The sequence below is a fragment of the Myxocyprinus asiaticus genome, chromosome 46 (assembly GCF_019703515.2).
Source record: "Myxocyprinus asiaticus isolate MX2 ecotype Aquarium Trade chromosome 46, UBuf_Myxa_2, whole genome shotgun sequence".
NCBI lineage: Eukaryota > Metazoa > Chordata > Actinopteri > Cypriniformes > Catostomidae > Myxocyprinus > Myxocyprinus asiaticus.
The window spans coordinates 27589476-27616097 of record NC_059389.1 but is presented as its reverse complement, the minus strand read 5'-3'; the positions used below and the strand labels follow the sequence as shown (position 1 = coordinate 27616097).

At 38.1% G+C, this 26622-nt stretch overlaps 1 protein-coding gene across 6 annotated transcripts in view; it reads left to right on the top strand.

Moving 5' to 3' along the window:
• Positions 1-26622, top strand: part of LOC127436281 (ankyrin repeat domain-containing protein 27-like) — a 56262-nt gene that overhangs the window by 16653 nt on the left and 12987 nt on the right. For 5 of the 6 annotated variants that reach the window (XM_051690346.1, XM_051690347.1, XM_051690344.1 and 2 more), the window contains exons 3-17: positions 1211-1321; positions 1416-1572; positions 2455-2600; positions 3010-3069; positions 3142-3195; positions 3777-3842; positions 4384-4460; positions 8923-9050; positions 11277-11358; positions 15245-15377; positions 19821-19904; positions 20177-20301; positions 21987-22069; positions 22243-22358; positions 22611-22703. In XM_051690346.1, the coding sequence (XP_051546306.1) occupies positions 1211-1321; positions 1416-1572; positions 2455-2600; positions 3010-3069; positions 3142-3195; positions 3777-3842; positions 4384-4460; positions 8923-9050; positions 11277-11358; positions 15245-15377; positions 19821-19904; positions 20177-20301; positions 21987-22069; positions 22243-22358; positions 22611-22703 (1515 nt within the window). Of the gene's footprint in view, positions 1-1210; positions 1322-1415; positions 1573-2454; positions 2601-3009; positions 3070-3141; positions 3196-3776; positions 3843-4383; positions 4461-8922; positions 9051-11276; positions 11359-15244; positions 15378-19820; positions 19905-20176; positions 20302-21986; positions 22070-22242; positions 22359-22610; positions 22704-26622 lie in introns of those variants that run through there. The other variant, XM_051690348.1, reaches the window with a different exon arrangement.

Here is a 26622-nt window from a genome sequence, read left to right as displayed (position 1 = left end):
CCAGGACAGGACTAGGGGAACTCTTTAGGTTGGTCAGGTCAAGGCCAGGAAGATCAGCCTGAACAGGACTTGGAGAAAACTCTAGGTCTATGGAATATGGGCAGAGCATGCAACTGACTGCTGGACTTGAACTGCCGCGGGAGACTGATTACTTGAAGCCTGATGCAATGCTGGTGGGAATTTGGGGTGAGGACAGATTTCCCTTATGTACTGGAGAAACACAAAATGGGATTGGTGGGACTGGATAAACCTGGCAAGGTAGGGCTGGCCAGAATCTTGAATCGGCTGGACCAAACACTGGATTAATTGGAAGTGTACACATCCAGCATCAGTGCTTTTGCTTTAGAGCTAGACATACTGTATATGACAGCCCTGATGGCTGATGTTGCATTTCAGACCACATATTTGGAACAGGCTGGAGATGGGCTGGCTGTATGCAAGTGACTGTGTGCACAGTGCAGGATTAGCAGGCTCACATTAAGGGGTTTGATCATCTGGCTGAGAACTCAAATGGCTGTTCGGCTGAGATTGAGGAGTTGGTACCACAGATGGAGGAAGGGTTGGAAGGGAAGACTGTCTAGTCAAGTGCTTCCCAAACCTGTCCTGGAGGCCCCTGAAGACTTTTCTGACACACCCAATTCAGGTCTTGAGTACTCTAACGAGCTGATGAGTTGAGTCAAGTGTGTTTAAATAGGGAGATATACAAAGTGTACAAATGTGTAGTTTTGGGGGGACTCCAGGACAGAACAAGTACTGGTCTAGTCTGACCTGGTGACTTATGGCCATTAGTAGCTAAATTAGCTTGGTGCTATCAAAGGCAATCATGTAGCTCCTGGGCCAATGGTGCTGCTTTACGCTTTGACCCAAGTCTAAGAAGAATTCATTCAGCTGCCTTAGTTCTTCCATCATTGGGTTCTCAGCTCAGGGATGGCTGGTCTGAATAGGATTTGACTGGAATGGATTTGGTGGATCTATGGTGCGTAGGGCCAGCGAGATTCATCTCAGTCTTTGAGATTGACAGGAGGTTTGATCTTGAAGACTGTCATCAAAGTTGTATATGGCACTGGTCATTGTGTGGGTCTTGGTTCATTGTAATTATAACTTTTGGCTCGAAGGACCATGTAAAATATTTGCAGGCTGTTAAGGAATTCCATTTGAATGGACAGTTTTGAAATGGGAATACAGAGAATGTATGATTTTGCTTTTCTAGATTCTGGTACCATGTCGTGGAAGTTTACAAGTTGGCTCCTTGAAGGCAGCTCAGTTTGACAGATACGTGCTTCAGCCTGCTGAGCAGGGTTACCAGACGCTAGATGGAAAGGTATGTGTGTACTGTACACAGTCTTACACATAAAATCTTACAGAAGTTCCTAATGTATCTTCATAACTGAACCACTGTTTTATGTATATTTTAGGAAGTGTCTATAGAAAATAACCAGGTCCGGCTGGCTGCAGAGTCTCCGAATCCCATCTCGGTCAATATCCTGTTTGAGGAGACATTTTACAATGAAAAGGAGCAGGCCTACAGTATACTATGCATTGCACGGCCCCTGGACTCTGACCACGGCCCTGGTATTGCATTTATTTGTTCTGACTTCATCCTAACTTGGTAGGAAAAGACAAACTTGGAGCGTCACATAATTTTTCTGTTCTAACTGAAATTTAAATGCTTTGTTATTTGACAGATTCACAGCAAATCAGAGCAAACTTGATATTTAATATTCTACAGCGTCTTAATATTTTTCAACCTTTTGACGATACTCTATACATACATCTCGATATTTATGCATTTGCTCTGAAATTTTTCAATCAGAGGAACTATGATTTCGACTAAACAGCCATTGTAACCAAGTCGATTCAATATTATAGTAATACTGTAAAAAAAAAAAAAAAAAAAAAAAAAGCAAGTTAAATCATCTTGTTTAATAAAGGCATGTTTTTCACTAAATGAACACCAAGAAGAATGATATCAGAACAAACTTTGTTTTCTACAAATAAAATGTTTTCAACAGCGATTTTCTTTTACTAAAACATTTTAATACATGATACAAAAATGTCACTTTGGGACTTCCGTGAACATTTTGAGTGTTGGTGAAAACAAGTCTTTGAATCAGAGTTTCGAATAGATTCAATGTAATGGACGGTTTTGATATGGAAAGTTTACATCTCTGTCTCAGTGCTCTCGTACCCTCAAGTCATTACACAAGGAAGAATCGTGAAATTGGTCTGCTGGCGTGGCTTCTAGAAACCACGGCCAAATAAAACGGCATTCAAATTATCACAATATTCACAATGTTTCATAGTTTTTAATTGACAGAAAAATCCTCACAAATGTATCATGAATATTAAATATGTCACCTAGCCGTAATATAGACCGATTATTTGCTTAAATGCTAATTTGATTAAAATTGTTTGAGTGTTTTCATATTATTTTGTTGAATGCTTGTTTTAAAGAGACAGTTTTGTCACCATACTGTCTGAAGAATATTGAGGATGTGAGGGAATTCTTAGGCCGTCATGCTGAAAAACTGGACAAGTATGTGTCCGCCTTCTGCCACTGTTTTAAAGAACAAGAGAGGAAAGGCCTCCGATACCAAATAGTAAGATAAACGTATTTTATATCTGCTTTTATTCACTTCTCACCCTTTTTCTGTTTTATCCCCCCTTTTATCTCCCCTATCTTACATTACATACATTAGATGCTTACATCTCATTTGGCTCCTCTTTCCACTAGCTTTTATCTTTCACTAGAATCTTTTGTGCTTTTAACCTCTTAAGTGATATAGACACTGTATTTGTTTCGATTTAATACTTCAAAATCAGTTTGCTTCGGGCAGAGAGAGATGTCTACTGAGCATGTGCTGATAAGTGTCATCACTTGACATGACTTGAAGAAATGCAGTTTGATAGAATTGCCTCCGGTATTCCCCACTGTAGTAACGGGATCATATATTAAAATACGCTTTTTATATTTCACTATATATAAATTTCATGTTCTTAATCCTTCAGGACTCTGTAAATACCCTCTACACAAAATGTCTTCAGTGCCTGTTGAAAGACTCTCATCTGGTAAGTTGTTTTAACCACAAATCACTCTAATACTGATGTTCTCTGAGGCTAATGGTGTAAAACTAATTTCAGAAGCTGTTTTTGAAAGAGGAGATTCAGATGACTCTACTCAAACAAGCAGTGGAGGTCAGTTATCTGCCAGCTAGGTTTATTTTCTGTTTCTTTCTCTCCCCTTTAAATTTATTATTATTATTATTATTATTATTTATAAAAAAATGTTATCCCCTTTTCTCCCAATTTGGAATGCCCAATTCCCACTACTTAGTAGGTCCTCGTGGTGGCGCGGTTACTCACCTGAATCTGGGTGGCGGAGGACAAGTCTCAGTTGCCTCCACTTCTGAGACCGCCAGTCCACGCATCTTATCACGTGGCATGTTGTGCATGATACCACGGAGACTCCACATGTGGAGGCTCATGTTACTCTCCTCGAGACGCACAATTTACCACGCACCCCGTTGAGAGCGAGAACCACTAATCACGACCATGAGGAGGTTACCCCATGTGAATGTAGCAACCGGTCCAATTTGGTTGCTTAGGAGACCTGGCTGAAGTCACTCAGCACACCCTGGATTCGAACTCGCGACTCCAGGGGTGGTAGTCAGTGTCAATACTCGCTGAGCTACCCAGGCCCCCTTTTAATTTTTTATTTTAAAAAAGGTTCTGTAACTCTGACAGATTTCATATTTGTCTTTTCATTGCATCTGCAGATGTACATCCATCATGGCATCTACGATCTACTCTTTAGTTTTGTTGGGACTCTTGAATCAAGTCGGGTAAGGATTTTCCAAATATAACCTTATTTTTTACTTCTTACTTTTTTGAATGTGTGTTTTATCTTCTTTACAATCATGAGGACGCACGTACCACTCATCATGATTTTTCTGAAACTGGTATAGAGCGCCACAGTCAAGTTCCTGCAGTAAAAATCCCATTCATTTTCTCCATAGCGAAAGCCAGTGTGATTTTGGCTTAATTTTTTAATGGGAAGAAGTTGCAGTTTATCAAATCAAATCACTTTATTGTCTTTTTAATATACACAATATATGCAAGTACAATAATGAGTGAAAGCACACTGCAGTCACATACAGTACATATAGGAGAATGACTATATACTATATCTAAAGAATAAACAATATATCAAAATATTAAGAATAAACAAAAATTAAGATAGTTTAGCGATTATATGTCGATGAAAAACAGTTAAGAGCTTGCAGATGTACAAATACACCTCCAGAATCAAGGCCAATGAAAAAGTGGGCAGACACTGTTGCACTTTGTTATTTTTTATATTAATTGAAGACATTTTTATGACAGGATGCATCATTTAACAAAAGAACACGTTCCTTAGAGGATCTGCAGCAGAAAGACCTTGGTGTGAAGTCAGAATTCAGGTGAACTTTCTCTTAGTTTCTTTTTTTCTGTCACTCTGTCGCTATTTCTGTCACTTTCATTAGATTCGATTATAGATTTGATTATATTTTTATTAGGTTTGGGGTATTTACACAAGTAATTAACTTGTTCAAAAGAGGTGTGCTATTAGTTTTTAAAGCAAACTTTTTTGAGCTTCCTGGACGATAAAATGGGTTAACAAATCTTAGACCCTGTTTCCACCTGGCATTAAGATGCTTCTGGGGTGATCCGATCACATGTGGTCAGGTGAGACATATCGCTGTTTACACTTAAATGCGTCTCCTGTGACCACTTGTGTTCTGATTTGGAGGGGAGGGTTACTGTTTCATGACGACATACATCACACCATGATAATAAAGAGCAACAAAATCAGAAAAGTCTAAGAAAGCGCAAAGAAACAAAAAAAAAAATGGCGCGCTGTTTCTCTGTGATGCAGTTAAAATTTTATCTTAGCACAAACGCAACATGTCAAGCAGAATTATGCATTATTTTAGTGTATTACCTGTATTTAAGGAGCTTCAGGTGTCCGTGCTTCTCATTGGTGTTGATATCAGACAGACACACTGAAGAAGATCTGTGAAGCTCTCGTGATTGTGTATGTATTACGCTCAGATGGTTATTTCATTTTAAAGCCGCTTGTAATCAGCAAAGTTTAAACTCTTGTTTTAGTGCATCAGTTAATTGACAGGTGAGAGGTGGTGCTTCACTGCTGCCAGGACACATACAGGATGGATTAGTGTTTACACCTCAAATGTGATATGGACACATGCGTTTTTGACCACACCGTTTGTGTTTTTTTGTGATCTGATCACAAAACTTTTTAGACCCCGTTTAGACCTGTATTTAGGGCTGACCACATGTGATCTGATCACCCAAAATGCATCTTAATACCAGGTGGAAACAGGGTCATAGAGACTTGCATTGAAATTGGGAAATCATTGAAAAATTGTCACTTACATTTTCTTCAGAAAATGAAATTGTGTAGTTTTTACAGTATACTGTGCAGTAACAAACTGACTAGTTTCATTAGTTTATCTAGATTTTTTTCATATTGTTGTCTGTGTTTTGCACATACCTAGTATTTTGTAAAGAATATAGAGACATTGCCGCTGATTAAGTGACTACGTTTACACAGAAAGCTTCTTACTGCGAGAAAGTGGCGTATTGCAAGAAAGCAGTGTTGCAGTTTACAAGCACTGTATAAGCGGCATACTCTTCACTCCTATATACATGCGGCTTGGTCAGTATGCAGCTTTCTCCACAGCAACGTAATTTCCCTGGGACGCTTGTGTAAATAACAAACATGGCATCTGAGGAAGACTTATCTACTTTATTTCCTGTTGCTTCGCTTTTTTTTCTCCAGGTTTTACAGAGATGTTGCTGTGTTTGTTTCCTTAACTTACTATCTCGACTTGCAGCAGAATTGCACTGCAATAGTGGGATTTCCTCTCTTAAATATATATCAAGAGTTTCCTCCAATGTATGAGTGCATATATGCGAAGATGAGGGACCGTTAATATTTTACATTGGTGTGTATAAATGGGTATAGTTTATAGTGGATGTGCTTTTCCCACTGTACTCACAGAAATGTTGATTTTTTTTTTCCACTTTGTTGACTTGCTGTTGGGCTCCATCCAATGACGTTTGCTATCTGGTCTATTCACGCACGTGCGCACTCTTCAAAAACCTGCTAGAATGCCGCTTAAGTGTGTACATGACCACATTAAAACCTCTTAAACTCTATGGACCCGCCAGCGGGTTCAAAGTCTCCGTATAACATGAATCAGGAATTTGAGGTATCATTTGAAAGCTTAGAATATGAACTTCTCACAGATAACCATCATTTCTGCATTTATGTTACTTAAAATAACAAAATAGGGCCTCAAAACATTCACATTGAAAATTAGCACCCCTAGAAGTAATGGTGTAGAAATACAGTATTTATATGAACATAAAAGTCCTTCACATGGCACCTAAATGGGCAAGTAATATATCAAATGAAAGCTCTCATTCTCAGGAATGTGACTGTACCATTAATTCTGTTGCCCTAATACCAAAGTTAAAAAGATTTTCAGAAGAATCACAAAGTGAAATATGATTTTCATATTTTCAAGTCATCAAATACAAACGTCTCTTATGCTCCGATCACTGCTGCTGTAAGCCCCAAGTAGCCAAAAACATTATATCTGCTTTTACCTTAGGGAGTTTTCTAAAAAGAATGCCATTTTTACTTGTGATGTGAGCTAGCTTGGTTGAATAATCCAATGTTATATCTTAGATGTCCAAAACAAAATATGCCATCCAGAAGGAAAAGCATGCCAAATAAATAATCAGAAATATATGTTTTCGACCATTGATGATAAAATATTCTATATCATCGCAAAGGAGAGGATCTTAACTTTCTAATGACACCTAGATTGAGATTGAGAGGCTAAGAAATTCAATGAAACAACAAGGGTGGTGCTTGAACTGAAAATGAGACCAAATGTCTATGGATGAACACATCTGTGAAGGCTAAAATGCATTAGAGTGCCTCCTACATTTTAGATCTTTATATTGTGATGGAATGTGATAGAAAATTTTTTTCTTGTGCTTGCTGCAATCTAGTGGAATAAAATGAGACTTTTCAAAGTGAGGTAGAGTGAACAGAAATGCATGTTTACAAAGTTAGCACAAGAAAATCATAAGATTTTAAATGCATACAATATTGTTTATGAATAATTTGAGTCTTTTTTTAATTTTTATTTGGGGGGTTGTCTGAAAAATAAGACCAATTATTTGCAGTTAGTCCACAGTATGTGTGAATGGTAAGCTTTTTAATTTGTGTGTGAAAAATTGTGGGCGGCATCCCAAAAATGCACCAGAGTATAAGGGGTCAAGCCACGTTCTCCGGGAGAAACCTAGGTGTGTCAGACGACTTTCTCTTAATCCCTTAAACAGCAATAGGAAATCAGCGTTCCTGTTTACATTACGTTTCACAACGGCGCTTACTGCAGAAACTCTGGAATAAATCATTTTCTTAAGTGCATGTAAATGTGGTCAGTGATGTAGTGATTAGGGATGGGTCACAATGGTCAACTAGTTGATTAATCGTCTAACAACTGACTAGTAAACTAGTGCAGTTGACTAGTTTATTTAGATTTTTCTTTTTTAGTTTTTATATTTTTAGCAGCAGTGCTTTAATGAGCATGCTGATGGTTAATCCTAAAATGAAATTAAATAAAATGACATTTTCATATCAGTATCATTTACGCACCCTCATGTCATCCCAGAACTGTATAACTTTCTTTCTTCTGCTGAACACAAATGAAGATTTGTATAAGAATATCTCAGCTCTGCAGGTCCATACAATAAAAGTCAACATGGTCCAAAACTTTGAACCTCATAAAAGCGCATAAAGGCAGCATAAAAGTAATCCATACAACTCCAGTGGTTAAATCCAATGTCTTTAAAAGCAATATGATAGATGTGGGTTATAAACGGATCAATATTTAAGTCCTTTTCACTATAAATTCTCTTCCATGTCGGCGATATGCATAAAGAATGTGAATGCCATGTTTAAATGTGTTTTTGTTCATGTTTTCAGGTCTTTTATTTTGAAATTAGTTCACTTCCTTGTCTAGCCATGTGATTATCCTGTTTCCCTCTTGTTCATGTGCCTTGTTCTTATTGGTTTATAGTCTTGTTATCTATCTTGTTATTAGTTTAGTCTTGTTATTGGTTCATGTTTCATTGTCTTATCAGTTTTGTATTTTCATTGGTTGTCTTGTTAACTTGTTTACCTAGTCTGTGTATTTATAGTCTTCATGTTCTGTAGTCCTTGGTCGAGTATTGTTGATGTAATGTTGTCAAGTTAAGTCGTTTATGTTTGTTTTGTTTTGGATTCATGTTTTTGGATTTATTGCACTTTCTAAAATAAAACTACCCTTGGGTTGTCACTTCATCATCGTCTCGTCCTCATCCATTCCTGTCTTCAGCCTGTCCTGCCTTGCCCGAACGTTACAGTAAATCGCAAAAAAACAAAAGAAGAAGAACGTGGAAGTGAAAGTGGAGATTGATAGGAAAGCATGTTGGAGCATCTTGCATGTACATTGCATTTTTAACATATTAGGCATGTCTGCGTTCTGTTATGCTCCGCCCTGATATTGAATGCAAGAACGCGTTATACATAAACAACCCATGTGCTATCAGGGTCAGGTAAAAATAATACAGGGTTTTCATAAAGGTGCAATCAGTCTTTTTCTTAATTAGTTTGACGCATACCTTATCTCAGTAACTGCCCTGTTATTGGACCCTTTCACTTATAAATTCCTCATGGCTGACTGTGAATATTGGATTTTTACAATGCCATCAGTAACTGAAAACTTGTCAGTATAAATAGAGGCACTGCCACAGTATAAAATGATGCAGTGCTCATGTGTTTTTTTTTTCTCTCTCCTCTAGTATAAATATTCCTCGAGCTAAGCGTGAGTTGAGTCAACTGAATGTCTGTACATCTCCACAACAGAAGCTGCTATGCCTCAGAAAGGTTATCTACACCATCATGCAGTCACCTAGAAACAGAAACACTGGTATATATCAACAAAAGTTCCTTTCTATCAATATGTAACACAGTAATGCCATGATTTTTGTAACATGGTGATTATGTAATTCTTCAAGACCACTAGTAATTTGCTTATTTGATTAGTGACCTAGAAATAGCAGTATTTGATATATTTTTATGTCATTTACATCAATGTTTTTTGTTTTTGTTTAAACATTTTCACAGTCCAAAAACTTTGTTTATTTCCAGATTTAAATTAGATTTTGGAAATATACACAGATGAGCCAAAACTTTGACCAATCACAGGTGAAGCATATAATGCTGATCATCACCTAACCACATGTCAAGTTCTGGGTAGATTAGATGGTAAGTGAACAATCAGTTCTCGTAGTCAATGTGTTGAATGCAGGAGAAATGGACAGGATTAAAGACCTGAGCGACTTTGACAAGGGCCAAATTGTTATGGCCAGACGACTGGGTCAGAGCATCTCTGAAATGGCTTGTGGGGTGCTCCTGGTTAGCAGTGGTGAGTACCTAACGACAGTGGTCCGTGGAGGGACAAACCACAAACTGGCGACAGGGTGTTGGGCGCCCAAGGCTCATCGATGAGCGAGGGTAACGAAGGCTACCCTGTCTGGTCCGAACTGACAGAAGGTCTGCTGTGGCACAAGTCACAGAAAGTTTTAATGGTGGTTATGGGAGGAATGTGTCACAACACACAGTGCATCCCACCCTGCCCTGTATGGGACTGCTTAGCCACAGACCGGTCAGAGTGCCCATGATGACCCCTGTCCACTGTCGAAAGTGACTACAATGGGCACGCGAGCATTGGAACTGGACCTTGGAGCAGTGGAAGAAAGTCGTCTGATCCGATGAGTCCCTTTTTCTTTTACGTCACGTGGACAGCCGTGTACGTGTGTGCCGTTTACCTGGGGAAGTGCAGGCACCAGGATGCACTGTGGGAAGATGACAAGCCGGTGGAGGGAGTGTGATGCTCTGGGCAATGTTCTGCTGGGAAATTCTGGGTCCGGCCATTCATGTGGACATCAATTTGACACATGCAACCTACCTAAACATCATTGCAGACCAAGTACACCCCTTAATGGCAGTTGTATTCCCTGATGGCAGTTGCTTCTTTGAGCAGGATAATGCACCCTGCCACATTGCACATATTGTTCAGGAATGGTTTGAGGAACATGATGAAGAGTTCAAGGTGATGCCTTGGCCTCCAAATTCCCCAGATCTCAATCTGATTGAGCATCTGTGGGATGTACTGGACCAACAAGTCCGATCCACAGTGGCTCCACCTCACAACGCACAGGACTTAAATGATCTGCTGCTAATGTCTTGGTGCCAGATACCACAGGTCACCTTCAGGGGTCTTGTAGAGTCCATGCCTCGGTGGGTTGGCGCTGTTTTGGTGGCATGTGGAGGACCGATAGCAGATTAGGCAGGTGGTCATAATGTTTTGGCTTATCAGTGTACCAATGTGGATTCAGACATTTGAACCCCACTGTATATAGATAAATATTGTGTGGTTATGGTAATCATTCATTACCATGGTATTACCATCTAATATCATCATTGCTTCATGTATTTGTGTTTGCGTATTCTTGTCCTTTATTAAAGTAGATTTGATTAACATCATCCTGTTTGACCTTTGTACATCAGTTCACAGTGTTTGTAAATGTTCATATAAACTTTCTCTTTGAGACAGTGCTCTGCCTATATGGCTTTTGGAACCGGATTAACCGGCATACGCTCACTCAGAACAGTTCGCCCACTGTTTGACCTCAGACTTGAGTTTTCACATACCCAAGCATTGACAGAGCAACAACTCCTCCAGTATGTGTAAACTACATAGAGGAATTCTCTCCTAATGTGTGTTTGTCAAACAGCTTGTTTAGCAATTCTCCCAATTTTACCCTGAAAAGGCAGACAGAAAGAGAGTGTGTAGGTCTGGCCCAGGAGGGTGAATTTAGTTTCCTGCTGAAAAGTGTTTATTTATATTGTTTCATGGTGTATTATGTCTTATGTAGTCTCATGTGTAATCACAGTTGACTATCATGTGCGAGAACAGCCCAAGAACAACTCCCGAAATTTGTGTAGCAGCCAGCCAATTAAATCTGAACTGGCGCTTTTTGCCAGCCTTTGCCATTTTTCTGTGCAAAATGAATCAGGCGGTCAGTGCGGGGATGCTTTTGGAGGCTTTATAAAACACTGTAATGACGTGTGCATCTTCTGTCTCTCTCAGCAGTGAACATTGAGGCCATTACTGCTGATGATCTGCTGCCAGTTATTCTTTATCTGTTAATTAAAACAGAGATTCCTAACTGGTAAGTAGGGCAACATATATACCTTCTAATTATTTTCTAGTAATTAAATGAATTCATAATTATGCTTTGCAATTTGATCAGTGCTTGCATGTTTACATTTAAAGACCCCATGAAATCAAAATTGGAGTTTTGTGGCTGTAATTCAGTGTCTGTAGTTTTGTGGTAGTGTACTCCTAAAAGGTGACACAATTATAGTTTAGGGAAAACAGACCAAAAATATTGATGACATCATCATGGACTTAGGGGCATATCCAGATTTTTGACTAATAAATTGCTTTCTAGATCATGAATGTCCCTCCTTCTATTATCACCTGACCTAGGCTAGCTATGGAGTGCAACAGTCTGGTTCCATATGTAAAATCCCATTCATTTCCTCCATAGTGGAATTGATTATTAATCATAACTTATAAACCTTTAAAGACAGACCTACTGTGAGCTCCAAGGTTGTTAATTGATGTATTATGCATCAGTCCACATTATTTCAACGTATTTGTTTTTTTGTTTTTAAATGGTGTTTAATATTATAATTCCTGCTGAAGAACTTCACTTCCCATGATCCTAAAGGCAAGATCCACCAGTCAGAGAAAGTTGGCAAACAAACTGCGTCAAAAAAGTCCATTGGCGACTTCCCACTTCCATGATGCAGTACAAGTGACGCAACCGAGTCGATTTCCCTACACTCTCAAATTATTTATTTGTTTATATCTGAATATTTTGCAGTATACTTAAAATATATTGATTCTGTACTAATAATCAACAACTTTAAATACTATAGTTGTATATATATCCGATTGCGTAATTCATGAGGAAATCCTATGAAGCATTATGAAAGACAATAAGTACACAGTCTTGTACTTTATCTTTTTTTGTCTGATTTTCAATTTGATTTTTTTATAAATCAAGTTTAATGTTGTTATTCACCTTGGAACTGGTTGGTTTCATGGCTTACAACTCTTTTATGAAGGATTTTATTAAATGAATGGGATAGACAGCTGAAAAAGTGGGCGGGCACTAGGGGTTGGCGATATGACCAAAATCTTATATCACAACTTGACTAACTTTATATCACGATAAAGTATTTTTTTTTTCTCTGTAAAATAAATGAAACTTTGTATTAAATAACCATATTGTAATGCATATGTTTGGATAATCCATTCAGTGAAATAAATACTTTATGAATGAAAACTACTTCATCTTATAACATTTTCTCTTTATTTAAAACTTGACAAACATAGTCAAAGTAAAAAAAAAATAAAAACACAACTTGGTTTTAAATCAACCTTAACATAATGTTAAAATATTATTATTATAATCTTTCCTCAAGAAACTCAACATCTTCTCAAAGCAATGCAACAAATAAAATAATACATAAGTTAAATATATATATATATATATACATACAATGAAAATAAAGGGTCTCAATTATTTAAGTAATCTTCATAGAGAATAAATGAATATTAGGGGTGTAAAAATATTGTATCATACAAAATGAAACGACACTCACTATACAATACCATATGCATCGTACGATACATAAACACATTATAGTGTAAAGCCACGCAGCGCAATATTCCTCCCTGGAGAGGCGACGCTGAGCGCTCACAGGAAAACAGAGCCATACATTCAGAGTATATAGGCAAGAAGATCTATAGCAAATGCCAAGTAGATTGTACTGTAGCGGTACAGTTTGTTGAATTTGCCAAACAACGGTGTCATGTACAGGTGCTACAGTACATCAAACATGTCACTTTATTTACGCCAACATCAACGCACAAATCAGTGGATTTGTGAGGTAGTATGTTTAACAGCCGCCTCTCCCAGCTGACACTGAGCGTGACATGCACAGCAAAATGCTCATAAGTTATGAATCATAACAATCAAAAAACAGTTTATTAAAAAATCCAACAACGTAAAAGAAACCCACGATTACATGAGACTTATAATTATCTGATTTTGACCTCGAAATGTAAACAGCTTTGAGAACAACACTTGCACACAAGTTATAAGCCCATAATAACGGCGGTAAAGTTTACATGCAAAGTGGAAGAGGGCAATAAATATTACACGTGCAGATCAGTTTTTGCTCAAGCCGCTAATTAATATTGGATTGTGTACATACTATATATCATAAAATCAAAGGTTAGGTTCCTCTTGAGTTTTTTTTTTTTTTTTTTCACCACTAAATTACATTGATAGGAGTTTTTCCTTGCTATAGTCTCTTCAGCTTGTTCACAGGGGACTTTCAGACAAGGCATGATTTTCTATAAAGCTGCTTTGAAACTGTGTATTGTGAAAAGTGCTATACAAATACAGAAACTTATTTTCTCAAGAAAAACATGAAAATTGTGAGTTCAAATAAATTTTTCTCAACAATCAAACAAAATAAATGCAGTGCTATCGTTTACGTTATTTAGAGCTCTGCTTTTTCCTTGAATAAGTTTGAGGCAAACATTGTGGGTGCTTGTACCGTATCGCATCATGAGGCTATGCATCGTATCGTATCATGAAATTTGAGGATCGTTACATGTCTAATGAATATCTGTAGGCAAACACATCCATTTTCCTAAAATTATTTTAGTAAGGGCGATGATGTGTAGTTTTAAACCCCTTTATTTTGGTACATGGTATAGTGTTGTAGCCTTTTTCCTTGTCAGTGGTGGTTAGAATGTTGGGCTTTCTAGCCCTTTGAGATTGATGATTGATGAAACTCACATTTGAAACAATTCAAATGGGTCATGTAAGTTTTGTGGTCTGCATCGCATTATCGAGAGAAGCCAAATTGAGTAGCGCAAGTCACTGGAGCACAAATATCGGGGAGCCTACAGGACTGTATGGATAGTGCGCGTGACACTCGTGTGAAACACAAATGCACGTGAGAAGATGAGAAGCATATTTAGCACTTATGAAGTGCCGAACGCAAGATGAATGTTAGGGTTAGACAAATTTTACAGAAATTTTAATACCGGAAAAACCCTGCCCATGTTTCTTCAATTCTCTCAGTCTCATGTGAAGTCCTGTCCACTGATAGATATGTACATGCCCTGCATATGGATATTTGCATATCACGATATAGCAAAATCTCTATTGATTGACATTTTATATCATTGCCACGATATTTATCATCATATCGCCTAGCCCTAGCAGACACTGTTGCGCTCTATAGCATGTAGCAAATCATGGTTCATTGCTGTGATGTGATCTAAGGCTACGGCTATTTTTAAAGGGGATGAGCCCTTTAGTATGTCCTATGTTTCAAAAGGAAATACACTACCGTTCAAAAGTTTAGGGTCACTTACTCATTCTTTATTTTTTATTTTTTTTCAAATTTTAGAATGATAGTAATCACAACTATGGAATAAAATAAATGGAACTATGGGAATTATGTTGTGACAAAAAAATCCAAAATAAATCAAAACTACGTTATATTTTAGCATCTTCAAAGTGGCCACACTTTGCTGCAGAAATGTACTCTTGGCATTTTCTCAACCAACTTCTTGAGGTATCACCCTGGGATGCTTTTTAAACAGTATTGAAGGATTTCCCATCTATGTCGGGCACTTATTGGCTGCTTTTCTTTATTATTTGGTCCAAGTCATCAATTTCAAAAACTTTTTTTATAAAATTTTAGTTTTGTAATTAAATATATTAATATGTTGGCACAGTTGTATTTTTGTCTACAAAACTAATTTCAAACATTTAAGCGTACGCCTTCAGATCAAAAGTTTTTAAGATCATGAGAAACTTTTCAGGCAAGAGACCCCCAAACTTTTGAACGGTAGTGTAAGTCAACACAGGACAGAAAATTGCACTTGTCAAGCCATTTCATGGGCCCTTTCGTATGGGTATGTAGTGTAGGCTATACTTAATATTTTGAATTTCTCCTCAGGATGGCGAATCTGAGCTATATAAAGAATTTTCGCTTCTGTAACTCCAGTGAGGTTGACCTGAGTTACTATCTTGCCTCATTTGAGGCCGCTGTGGAGCACTTCAGACAGACAGACTTCACCCAGAGTCCACTGGTAAGAGCTACTCTGGCTAGAGCTTAATAGTTAATAAACCTGCAGAAAAATTACTAGTTCAGTTTCATGTAGTGATGATGACCTGAGAACTGGTGAAATCAAAATGCAGCAACCTGGGATAAACCCCTCTGTGGACCACTGGTTGATCTGATTTTAGATTTTGAACTAAATTTACATCAACTTCAGCTTTTTGGCGTGAAACTTGACATCCTTCACTGAGGTGATTTGAACCGGACAATGTTAAAATTTGTCATTTCATGTATTTATAAAACAGTTATAATAAAAGCTTCTAAGAAGTACTTGTGGGTCAATTTGACTCAAGTCACATAAAGACTTATATGAAAGCTGCATTATGCCAGAAAACTTTAAAATAGCTATGCAGTGTCAAAACAGAACTGGGCCCAGAACTGTTTGAAAACATTTTTATCATTTAATGTTTATTTTTATTTTACATGATAAAACAATTGTTGGGGGAAAATTTGCAAATTATGACTTTTGATTTAGCTGTTAATTAATGAGCCAGGTCAGTTGGACCAGTTAAGTGCTGCAGTGATACTTGATTGTCAAGACCATTGGAGGGTTAAAGGGATAGTTCACCCAAAAATGACAATGAACAGACACAAATTTAAGTTATTATTCACAATCAACTTTTGTAGAGTTTGAACCTACAACCTTTGAGTTTCCAGCCCAGATATTTAAGGCTACGCAGGGCACTTAATCCCAGAATTGCTAAAGGGGACTAAAGAATTAATGCTCTGGCTGAAGTAACCTGCTTAATATCTTTCTATATATATATATATATATATATATATATATATATATATATATATACAGTTGTGCTCAAAAGTTTGCATACCCTGGCAGAAATTGTAATATTTTGGCATTGATTTTGAAAATATGACTGATCATGCAAAAACATGCAAAAACTGCCTTTTATTTAAGGATAGTGATCATATGAAGCCATTTATTATCACATAGTTGTTTGGCTCATTTTAAAATCATAATGATAACAGAAATAACCCAAATGGCCCTGATCAAAAGTTCACATACCCTTGAATGTTTGGCCTTGTTATAGACACACAAGGTGACACACACAGGTTTAAATGGCAATTTAAGTTTAATTCTGTGGCTTTTTAAATTGTAATTAGTGTCTGTGTATAAATAGTCAATGAGTTTGTTAGCTCTCACGTGGATGCACTGAGCAGGCTAGATACTGAGCCATGGGGAGCAGAAAAGAACTGTCAAAAGACCTGCGTAACAAGGTAATGGAACTTTATAAAGATGGAAAAGGATATAAAAAGATATCCAAAGCCTTGAAAATGCCAGTCAGTACTGTTCAATCACTTATTAAGAAGTAGAAAATTCAGGGATCTCTTTATACCAAGCCAAGGTCAGGCAGACCGAGAAAGATTTCAGCCACAACTACCAGAAGAATTGTTCGGGATACAAAGAAAAACCCACAGGTAACCTCAGGAGAAATACAGGCTGCTCTGGAAAAAGACGGTGTGGTTGTTTCAAGGAGCACAATACGACAATACTTGAACAAAAATGAGCTGCATGGTCGAGTTGCCAGAAAGAAGCCTTTACTGCGCCAATGACACAAAAAAGCCCGTTTACAGTATGCCCGACAACACCTTGACATACCTCACAGCTTCTGGTACACTGTAATTTAGAGTGACGAGACCAAAATAGAGCTTTATGGTCACAACCATAAGCACTATGTTTGGAGAGGGGTCAACAAGGCCTGTAGTGAAAAGAATACCATCCCCAATGTGAAGCATGGTGGTGGCTCTCTGATGTTTTGGGGGTGTGCGAGCTCAAAAGGTACGGAATCTTGTGAAAATTGATGGCAAGATGAATGCAGCATGTTATCAGAAAATACTGGCAGACAATTTGCATTCTTCTGCACGAAAGCTGCGCATGGAACGCTCTTGGACTTTCCAGCATGACCCTAAGCACAAGGCCAAGTTGACCCTCCAGTGATTACAGCAGAAAAAGGTGAAGGTTCTGGAGTGGCCATCACAGTCTCCTGACCTTAATATCATCGAGCCACTCTGGGGAGATCTCAGACGTGTGGTTCATGCAAGACGACCAAAGACTTTGCATGACATGGAGGCATTTTGCCAAGACGAATGGGCAGCTATACCACCTGCAAGAATTTGGGGCCTCATAGACAACTATTACAAAAGACTGCACGCTGTCATTGATGCTAAAGGGGGCAATACACAGTATTAAGAACTAAGGGTATGCAGACTTTTGAACAGGGGTCATTTCATTTTTTTCTTTGTTGCCATGTTTTGTTTTATGATTGTACCATTCTGTTATAACCTACAGTTGAATATGAATCCCATAAGAAATAAAAGAAATGTGTTTTGCCTGCTCACTCATGTTTTCTTTAAAAATGGTACATATATTACCAATTCTCCAAGGGTATGCAAACTTTTGAGCACAACTGTGTGTGTGTGTGTGTGTGTTTATATATATATATATATATATATATATATATATATATATATATATATATATATATATACTGCAAATAAACACACACACATAAGTATTATTTAATAATATATTTTAATATTTTTAGATAATAATGTCTTTCTGACAAAACTGGAAATGAAACTGTTTTGTAAAGCCAGCAATAGTCTATAAGTGTAGAAAATATTCATATTAGTAGTTGTTATATGTCTCCATGTCTGTTTGTGTATCTCTTTGTATGCTGCCTGTATAAATGTTTTTAATCTTATCTTGTACTTAACTCTGTAATTTGGCTACAGGAAAGCCATGTGATCATGAGAAAACGTTTTAATCTTACCGTGCTCCAGTGTATTAGAGAGAGTCACATGCTTTTATGATCATGAGAGCTGACCACATTCCACACACGTCATATAGCAAAATGCTTATGTAAAGGTTGGCATGTATTGCGGTGTGACGTAATATTCCATTCTTTATTATTATAATTATTGTTATTATTAATAATATTATTATGCAGCTTTTCTGACTCATATTAATTGAACAACTACATGGAATATATTTACATTTAGAAATTCATTTGTTACACCGCAGGACCATTTAAAATGTACTAGTGAAGGCAAAAATGTGTTTAAAGATGGTGGACAAACTTAAACTTTTTATATAGTTTTATTATCTTCCCTGAGGTCCACTGATAATTTTAGTTAAGTTTTTTTTGCATTAAAACAGTCATAATTTAGTAATATGTGATCATTTTTCACCCTGTCTCTGGATCTCTGTCTGAAACGCGTGGTTTTGACATAAGCGCCTCCTTAAAACTTCAACATTAATACCCACTGTTCTGATTGGCTAACATCGTGCAGCCCCTCGAATAGAGCCATTTATGAAACTCAGTTGGAAGAAACTGAATAAGCACCAAAACATTATAAAACTAAATGTCTGGGTTTACACATAATGCACATTCAACACATTGCATCCGAATATATTAAACCCTGTCTGCACCGGATGTGGGAGTTGTGTCACATCAGAAGCAATAGAACCCATTATAATCAATGACGTTGACTACCAAGGAAGCATCCGTTGCGGCGTGGTGTGTTGTGGCGCGTTGTGTTGTTGCGCATCGCGTTGCGCTGACAGTAAACTGATGTCCTGTTCCATTTTGCGCTGCACACGCTGGCACTACTACTGCCAACAACACAAATAAACAGTTTAGAAAGTTGTTGTCAGTGGACCCAGTGTAGACAATCTCAAGCCGTTGCATTGTGTCACGTCAACGGATATTCATTAATGAAACTGTTTACTCACGTATTCTGCAATCGCGTCCAAGTGTTTTTAACTGCCCCATCCTTCAATAACAGTTCCTTTGCAAAGCTTGAATTGTACCAACAACTAAAAATAGCTCAGATGGGTGAAAGAAAGCGTCCATAATGTGTTGGTGCTCAAAACAGCAGGGCAGCAGCTGAATGACAGAGAGCTTCTCCTCTTCAGAGTTGTAACTTAACACCACGTCTTTTAAAAGCAGCCCGAGATATCTATCAAGCGGTCAAAGACGTCTGTCTGTGCATGTTTATGTAGAAAAACATTTAAATCCAGACAGGCACATGAAGGTGTCCTGTGTAAATCCACTTTGGATGAATCTCCCATGACAACATGACAGGCCCCATCTCTTTCCTCTTCACCTGTGTGACTGACTGAGAACCAGTGGGCAGGACCAAGGGTGCAATAACAAAAAATAGGCATTGCAAATGCAGATGTATTAGGTCCTTGTGTCATCATAAGTTCCACAAATTCCAAATGAGCCATTTTTGCAGCTTGGTTTTAATAAATGCTCTTTTTATATTAAGGAGGAAGTTTTCATATATTCCATATAAATTTCAACCTAAAATCTTAAACACTGATTTACAAGTTTTAATGTGTTGACTGCCCAGCTGCATGTGTAAACTGTAGAATGTGTGCTTTGGTCCACAGGGATCACCAGACAGAGTGTCCTTCAGACAGAAGATGGACCTGCTGTCCCAGAATGCTGCTACACCTATAGACTGTCTGTTTGAGGTGAGCAAAACTATTTATTCTCTGCATTTAGGTGTTTTTGAAACTCATTTCAGTTGTTCTGGACACTTCCTTCTTTGGTGTTTAATAAATCAAAAGTGAATACTATTTCACAAGCATATCCACAGTTGATCTGAAAATTATGCAGTTGGTCACTGAGAAATTATCAAACAAAGTTCACAAAATATCTTAATTTATGAGGATGCAATAGTGGTGTTAAATGTGTTGATATGGTGAATGATGAATTGACAGTGTGTGTGTGTATGTTTGGGCAGCACATTGTGAGTGGGAACGAGGCAGAGGTGAAGCGTTTGCTGAGTAAAATTGAGAGTGAGGAAGAAGGGAGGAAGATGTGTCACCCTCTCTGCTCCTGTGATACCTGTGACCTCTACATCTCAGGGTCAGAACAGTACAGTAACAAACACCACATTCATCCAGAGATCACGTAAAGTAGGAACAATGTTTATTCTCTTAGGATTTAATGTTTTTTTTTTTTTTTTTTTTTTTTGTCAAATGAATTAGTCAAAACGGTACACAAATTGGTTTGAACGATTCATTAGTGAATTGGTCTGAATCAAACTGATTTTTAAAAATCCATATCCAGCAATCCCAAATGACTAGAAAGATCATGGAAAAGTCATGGACTTTCATTGGTCTAAAATGTGGGAATTCTATAGACATAACATTCCACTAATAGAAGCCAACCTTCACCATTAGAGACCCACAGGGACCATTATAGTTTCCATTAAAACCAATACCTTTCCCATTATAACCACTGCTTGCTAGTGATGTATGACAAAGCAAGTGGTGACATGGGACGTCTTAGATTCATAGAAGACTAGGCATGCCGTGTAAATGTTGGACCATTTGCTGGGGTTTAATTGCATACAGTATGCCAGCCAATGTCATTGTAGTAGTCTAGTCATGATATGACAAAAGCCTGGACAAGAAGCCATGCATCATGGTCAGAAAGGAAGGATCTTATCTTCTTGATGTTATAGAGTTCAAATCTGCATGACTGGACAGTCATAGCCATGCTGTCTATGAAGTTATTGGACATCAAGCACTACCCACATGTTTCTTGCTCACCTGGATGTAATGTTGTCGAGCCTAGCTAAAGTGTGATGTTGAGTTGAATTTTCAGGTTGGATGGTATGGCAAGGAGCTCTTCCTTTGACTGGTTGAGTTGGAGGTGGTGTTCTTTCATCCTGACGAATTGTCAACAAGGCAAGATGAGATTCGAGCAGACGTTGTGGGATCGTAAAGTTGGAACAGCAGAGCTACAGTGTAGTGTACTAGTGTAGCAGTAGGACAAGTCATGTGCCTGAATGATTAGTACCAGTGAAGTTGTGCATATCGAGAACAGAAGAGGGCCAATCACTGAACCTTGAGGTACCCCAGTGATTAGCTAATGTGACTTAGACACCCATCCCCTCAAAAATACCTTGAAGGATCTACAAATGAGGTAGGATTCAAAGCAGTGAATTTCAGTTCTATCAGAAAAGATTTAGGATTATTGGGATTAATAAGAACGTTGAAATACTTATATCATTTGCCGTAAGCCCCGTCCTATGGTTCAGCACTCTGATACTTGCTTGAACCGTCGGATCTTGCCAGAAGCAATGATGGCAGGGGAGCGGAGCTTACCCCCGCCCAGTACGGGACCTAAACTTGTGGTGATGGGGTGGAGGGGGGTGAAAACAACAGAAGTAAGCAACAATGAGAAACACCTGAGCGGCCTTATAAAGCAGAGGCTCTGTTGTGATTTGTATGAAATGCTTGATAGAATGAATCCCAATATCTTCCTGCTAGAACTATGTTTAGGCTTACATTTCCTGTGATGCCCAGTGCAGAGACAATAGATGGGGAAAAAAACTGGTGATTCTCAATTTTCCATTATTGCAGAAATCTAGATAATCTACAAACTTGATTACAACTGTATGTCTCATTGGGATTCATTCATTATAGGTTTTTTGGTACACACAAATAATATGAAAATATCCTAATTATAAAATATAATTAGAAATTATTAGATTTTTCTCAGTATGTCTTAAGAGGTTGTTGTTTGTCTTTTGTGTTATGCAGAAGATTAAACGACCCTTCGATAGTCACTCCATTCTCTCGGGATGACAGAGGCTACACTCCTCTACATTTTGTTGCTATTTGTGGTGAGCCTAATTTACAACTAGATAGTTCTGTTGAAACACTTGTACTATTTTAACATGCTAGTTTTGCCATTTTTGCCATTACTTCATGGATTTTTAACTTTCAAAAATGGTCAGTAAACAAATTAACATCTGGACCCTGTTCTCCATTGTACGCTTATTATTTTGGTACTCAGGTCAGTCTCGGCTGATTGATTTGCTGGTGTCAAAGGGAGCTGTGGTGAATGCCACTGATTATCATGCACTCACACCACTACACCTTTCCTGCCAGAAGGGCTACCAGGGGGTCACGGTCAGAATTTTGTCCAGCTTTATTTACCCAATTTCTGTTCCAGCATAAAGATAATACTGATTCATTTGTTTTAACATAGTTATGACATACTGTATGTTAGGTGTAATGCTTGTTACTGGTAATAACCCAATAACCTCTGATAGTTCTTCTAACTATGTTGTCATGCAGTCGAGCCAAACAGATTTGCCAAAACTACATGATTCTTTTGATTGTCTTTCCTTTTTTGTTTAATCCTACTGTTTGCTGGTGTAGCTGCTGCTGTTGCATTATAAGGCGAACACAGATGCTCAGGATAACAATGGGAACACCCCACTACACTTGGCCTGCATGTATGGACATGAGGATGTAAGGCAATCAGTATATGTCAATTTATCTGTATTCTATGGTAGAGATTGACCAATATTGATTTTAATATTATTCAATAAAACAATATTGTTTTATTTATGCCTTTTCACAAAATGGTAACTAAATAATCATACAACAACAATAAAAACAATGTAGCTGCAAGCAGCAATACCGGCCAAGCCAATTATCGGCAGCATTAGCAGCGAAAGCATCGTGACACATTTTAAGTTAGAATTCTGATGAATGCTGTAGGAGTTAAAGATAAAAAAACAAACATCTATGGCCATGTTTCTCAAGATACACTACTGTTCTATTTGCATGTACTAGTTGCACATTAAAATCTCTGTCATAGGCAGAATAAAAGTGCTTGCTCTTTTGGCTATTAGTACATTGATAAAGAGTGTTTACTCAAGGTTGTGCAGTGGGTGTTAAGTGCAACATTGCACACTATACATTGTTTTGTGTATTCTCAAGCACTTTGTAAAAACTGACTTTGGAAAAGTCAGTTTTTACATCCATAGAGTTATATGCAATACATTTATAGACATCTATGCAATATTTAGTTTAATCCAATTAAAAGAAAAAAAGTTTTGATTATTTCCATGACACTAACTTAATTTAAAACAATTTGTCTAATTGATTGAAATATTTCAAGCAAGCACATTTAGCCATTGTTTACTACAGGTCATCCAGAATTCACAGTGACCCCCCAGGCCTAAAATATTTTCATTTTACTAAGCAAATGCAACAGCCTTAATTCCTCTTTGGTATTTTTTTTTTTTTTTTTTTTTTTTTATAAATTTGGTACTTTCAAATTTGTTTGTGAAACAATTCTAAACAACACAAATCTATTTGCTAATATTTTCAGACATGGTCTGCAAATAATCAGCAGATTTCAATTTCATTTTGATTGGACAAATGTTATAGGAGTAATAGCAACAACAAAACATTTACATAAAATCAAATTATGGCCAACCATGGTATCATTGTTCTCTGCATGACCCACACAATCTAACAAGACCAGTCTCACAAAAATGCAAACATACAGCCTCAAGTCCATTTTGGTGTGCTCAATGTCAAATTTGTTGATGACTGGCCAATGGCTGCCATGTTTCTCAATATATGCACCTGTCCTCATGATCAATGATGGCAGCTCCCACAAAGACACTGAATGCAAAGACACTGCATGCAAATTTTGAAATTAATCGGACCAATGTTTCTATATTTAGAGCCACTTTCATATTGTTCCCTGTTATAGCACCACCAAATGGCCAAACCCCACAACTTTTGTGTGTGTTCTCAGGTTGAGCCCTTATATAAGTGTGTCAAATTTGGTGAAAATATCTCATTTCACTTAAGATTTATATCAATTTACGTAAAAGCAGAGACCACTTTTAAAATTCATCGGCCTGTTTTTGGCATTTCCGAGCAAAATTTTGCCATGTTCTCATTAATCCTTATAAATTTACTATTAATGCTTCTTATTTTTGTGGTTTCGTTCCAATCGGACGAATGGCTTTGAAGCAATTCGCTAAAGTAGTTTCGGAACTATTTTCGAAGTGGCAACAGGCCATAAGGTGAACCATAGCAAATACGGTATAGTTGGTAAATATGGTAAATAAGTCCTCCCGAACTTAATGAGACCAGTCCTGTGAAAATAGACCAACGCCACTAAAAGTTATAAGCTCACAAAGTTAAAAAAAATCATTTTTCCACCACTAGGTGGCGCCAGACCCAAACTTCTCAGACACCTTCAGGGCATGGTCCTGATGACACATACAAAGTTTTGTAACGATACAACAATGCGTTCATAAAATACAGCATTTTGCAACAAAATTCAAAATGTCCGACGCCCAAAATGGTCGACATGGGAAAATTGGGTATCGTTTGACTCTGAATGTTTCACTGAATCTAAAGAGACCAGTTTTGTAATTTTTGGCCGAAGCGTTCAAGAGTTATAAGCCAAAATAGCCGTTTTTGCTATCTCCTGACCAGTAGGTGGCAGTGTGGCGAAACGCTGCAGGTGACCTCAAGGCATGATGGCGATGACACATACCAAGTTTTGCGGAGATACAGCATGAAGTCCATTTTGGCATGCTCACCGTCAATTTCGTGAAGCCATTTCTCATGAACGCTTTCAAACATAGAAAAAAAATTGATAACTTTTGTGTAGCTCTATCACACGATCGCTTCAAAACTATTTTGGTGGAAATCGTACAAAAATTGTAGGAGGAGTAGCGAAAAAACATGTTTCCTTCAAATTCAAAATGGCGGAAAATCTAGTCGGGCAGAAATTGAAACCAATGTATGCATTCGACAGCGTGAGCTCAGGAATCAGGGGACAAAATAATTTTGTCTCTAGGACTTAAAGTTCAAAAGTTATTAGCATAAACATGAGTGAAACTTTGACCTGTTGGTGGCGCTAAAGGGTTTGAGATACAGACTCCAAATTTGCTGTTGTGTCAGTTCAGACTGTCCTCTAGCTGTGTGCAAAATTTCATAACTTTCCTCCGAACGGTTCTACGGGCTGCCATAGACTCCCATGGCAGAAAAAAAGAATAATAAGAACACTAACATTTACAATAGGTGTCTTCGCCCTTTCAGGGCTTGACCCCTAATGACATGCATTAGCCTCTGAATATTTTAATAATAAAAGTCATATGAATGATAGCATATACCGATGAGCCAAAACATTATGACCACTCGCAGGTGACGTGAATAACGTTGATCATCTCCTAACAAGGTCTGGGTAGATTAGATGGTAAGCGAACAATCAGTTCTTGTAGTCAACGTGTTTGATTGGTGGAGAAATGGGCAACAAGGGCCAAATTTTTATGGCGAGACGACTGGAACAGAGCATCTCTGAAACAGCAAGGCTTCTGGGGTGTTTGTGGTCAGCAGTGATGAGTACTCCTCGGACTACCAACAGTGGTCTGAGGAGGGACAAACCACAAAGGGTGTTGGGCGCCCAAGGCTCATCGATGCGTGAGGGCAACAAAGGCTATCCCATCTGTTCCGAACTGACAGAAGGTCTTCTGTGGTCACATAAAGTAATGGTTATGGGAGGAATGTGTCACAACACACAGTGCATCGCACCCTGCTGTGTATGGGGCTGCATAGCCACAGACTGGTTATAGTGCCCTTGTCCATCGTCGAAAGCACATATAATGAGCATGCGAGCGTCAGAACTGGACCTTGGAACAGTGGAAGAAATTTGACTGGTCCGATGAGTCCCATTTCCTTTTATATCACATGGATGGCCGTGTACATGTGCACCATTTACCTGGGGATGTACTGTGGGAAGACGACAAGCTGGTGGAGGGAGTGTGATGCACTGAGCAATGCTCTGCTGAGAAACCCTGGGTCTGGCCATTCATGTGGACATCAATTTGACACATACCACCTACCTAAACATTGTTGCAGACCAGATTCACCCCTTCATAGTAATGGTATTCCCTGATGGCAGTGGCCTCATTCAGCAGGATAATGCGCCCTGACACATTGCACACATTGTTCGGGAATGGTTTGAGGAACATGATGAAGAGTTCATGGTGTTGCCCTGGCCTCCAAATTCTCAGGATCACAATCCGATTGAGCATCTGTGGAATGTGCAGGACCAACAAGTCCAATCCACGGTGGCTCTTGAAAATTGAAAAACTATTGGTACGCTAATATCCAGCTAATATTGCGCACAGGTTCCAAAGAATTAAGTTAACCTGTTTTAATGGCATCACGCACTGGTCCAGTGCTCTTCACTTAATTAAAATAACTTTAAATTTAAAGAATTTTGGATTTAGATTTGAAGACTTTTCACAATTTGATTTCCACCACGTATGCCTACTACCCATCTCATGTTACAAGAAAGCGAGTTCATTTTCCGTTCACGTGAGGCTTACTGTTAAAATTAAAATGTTACACG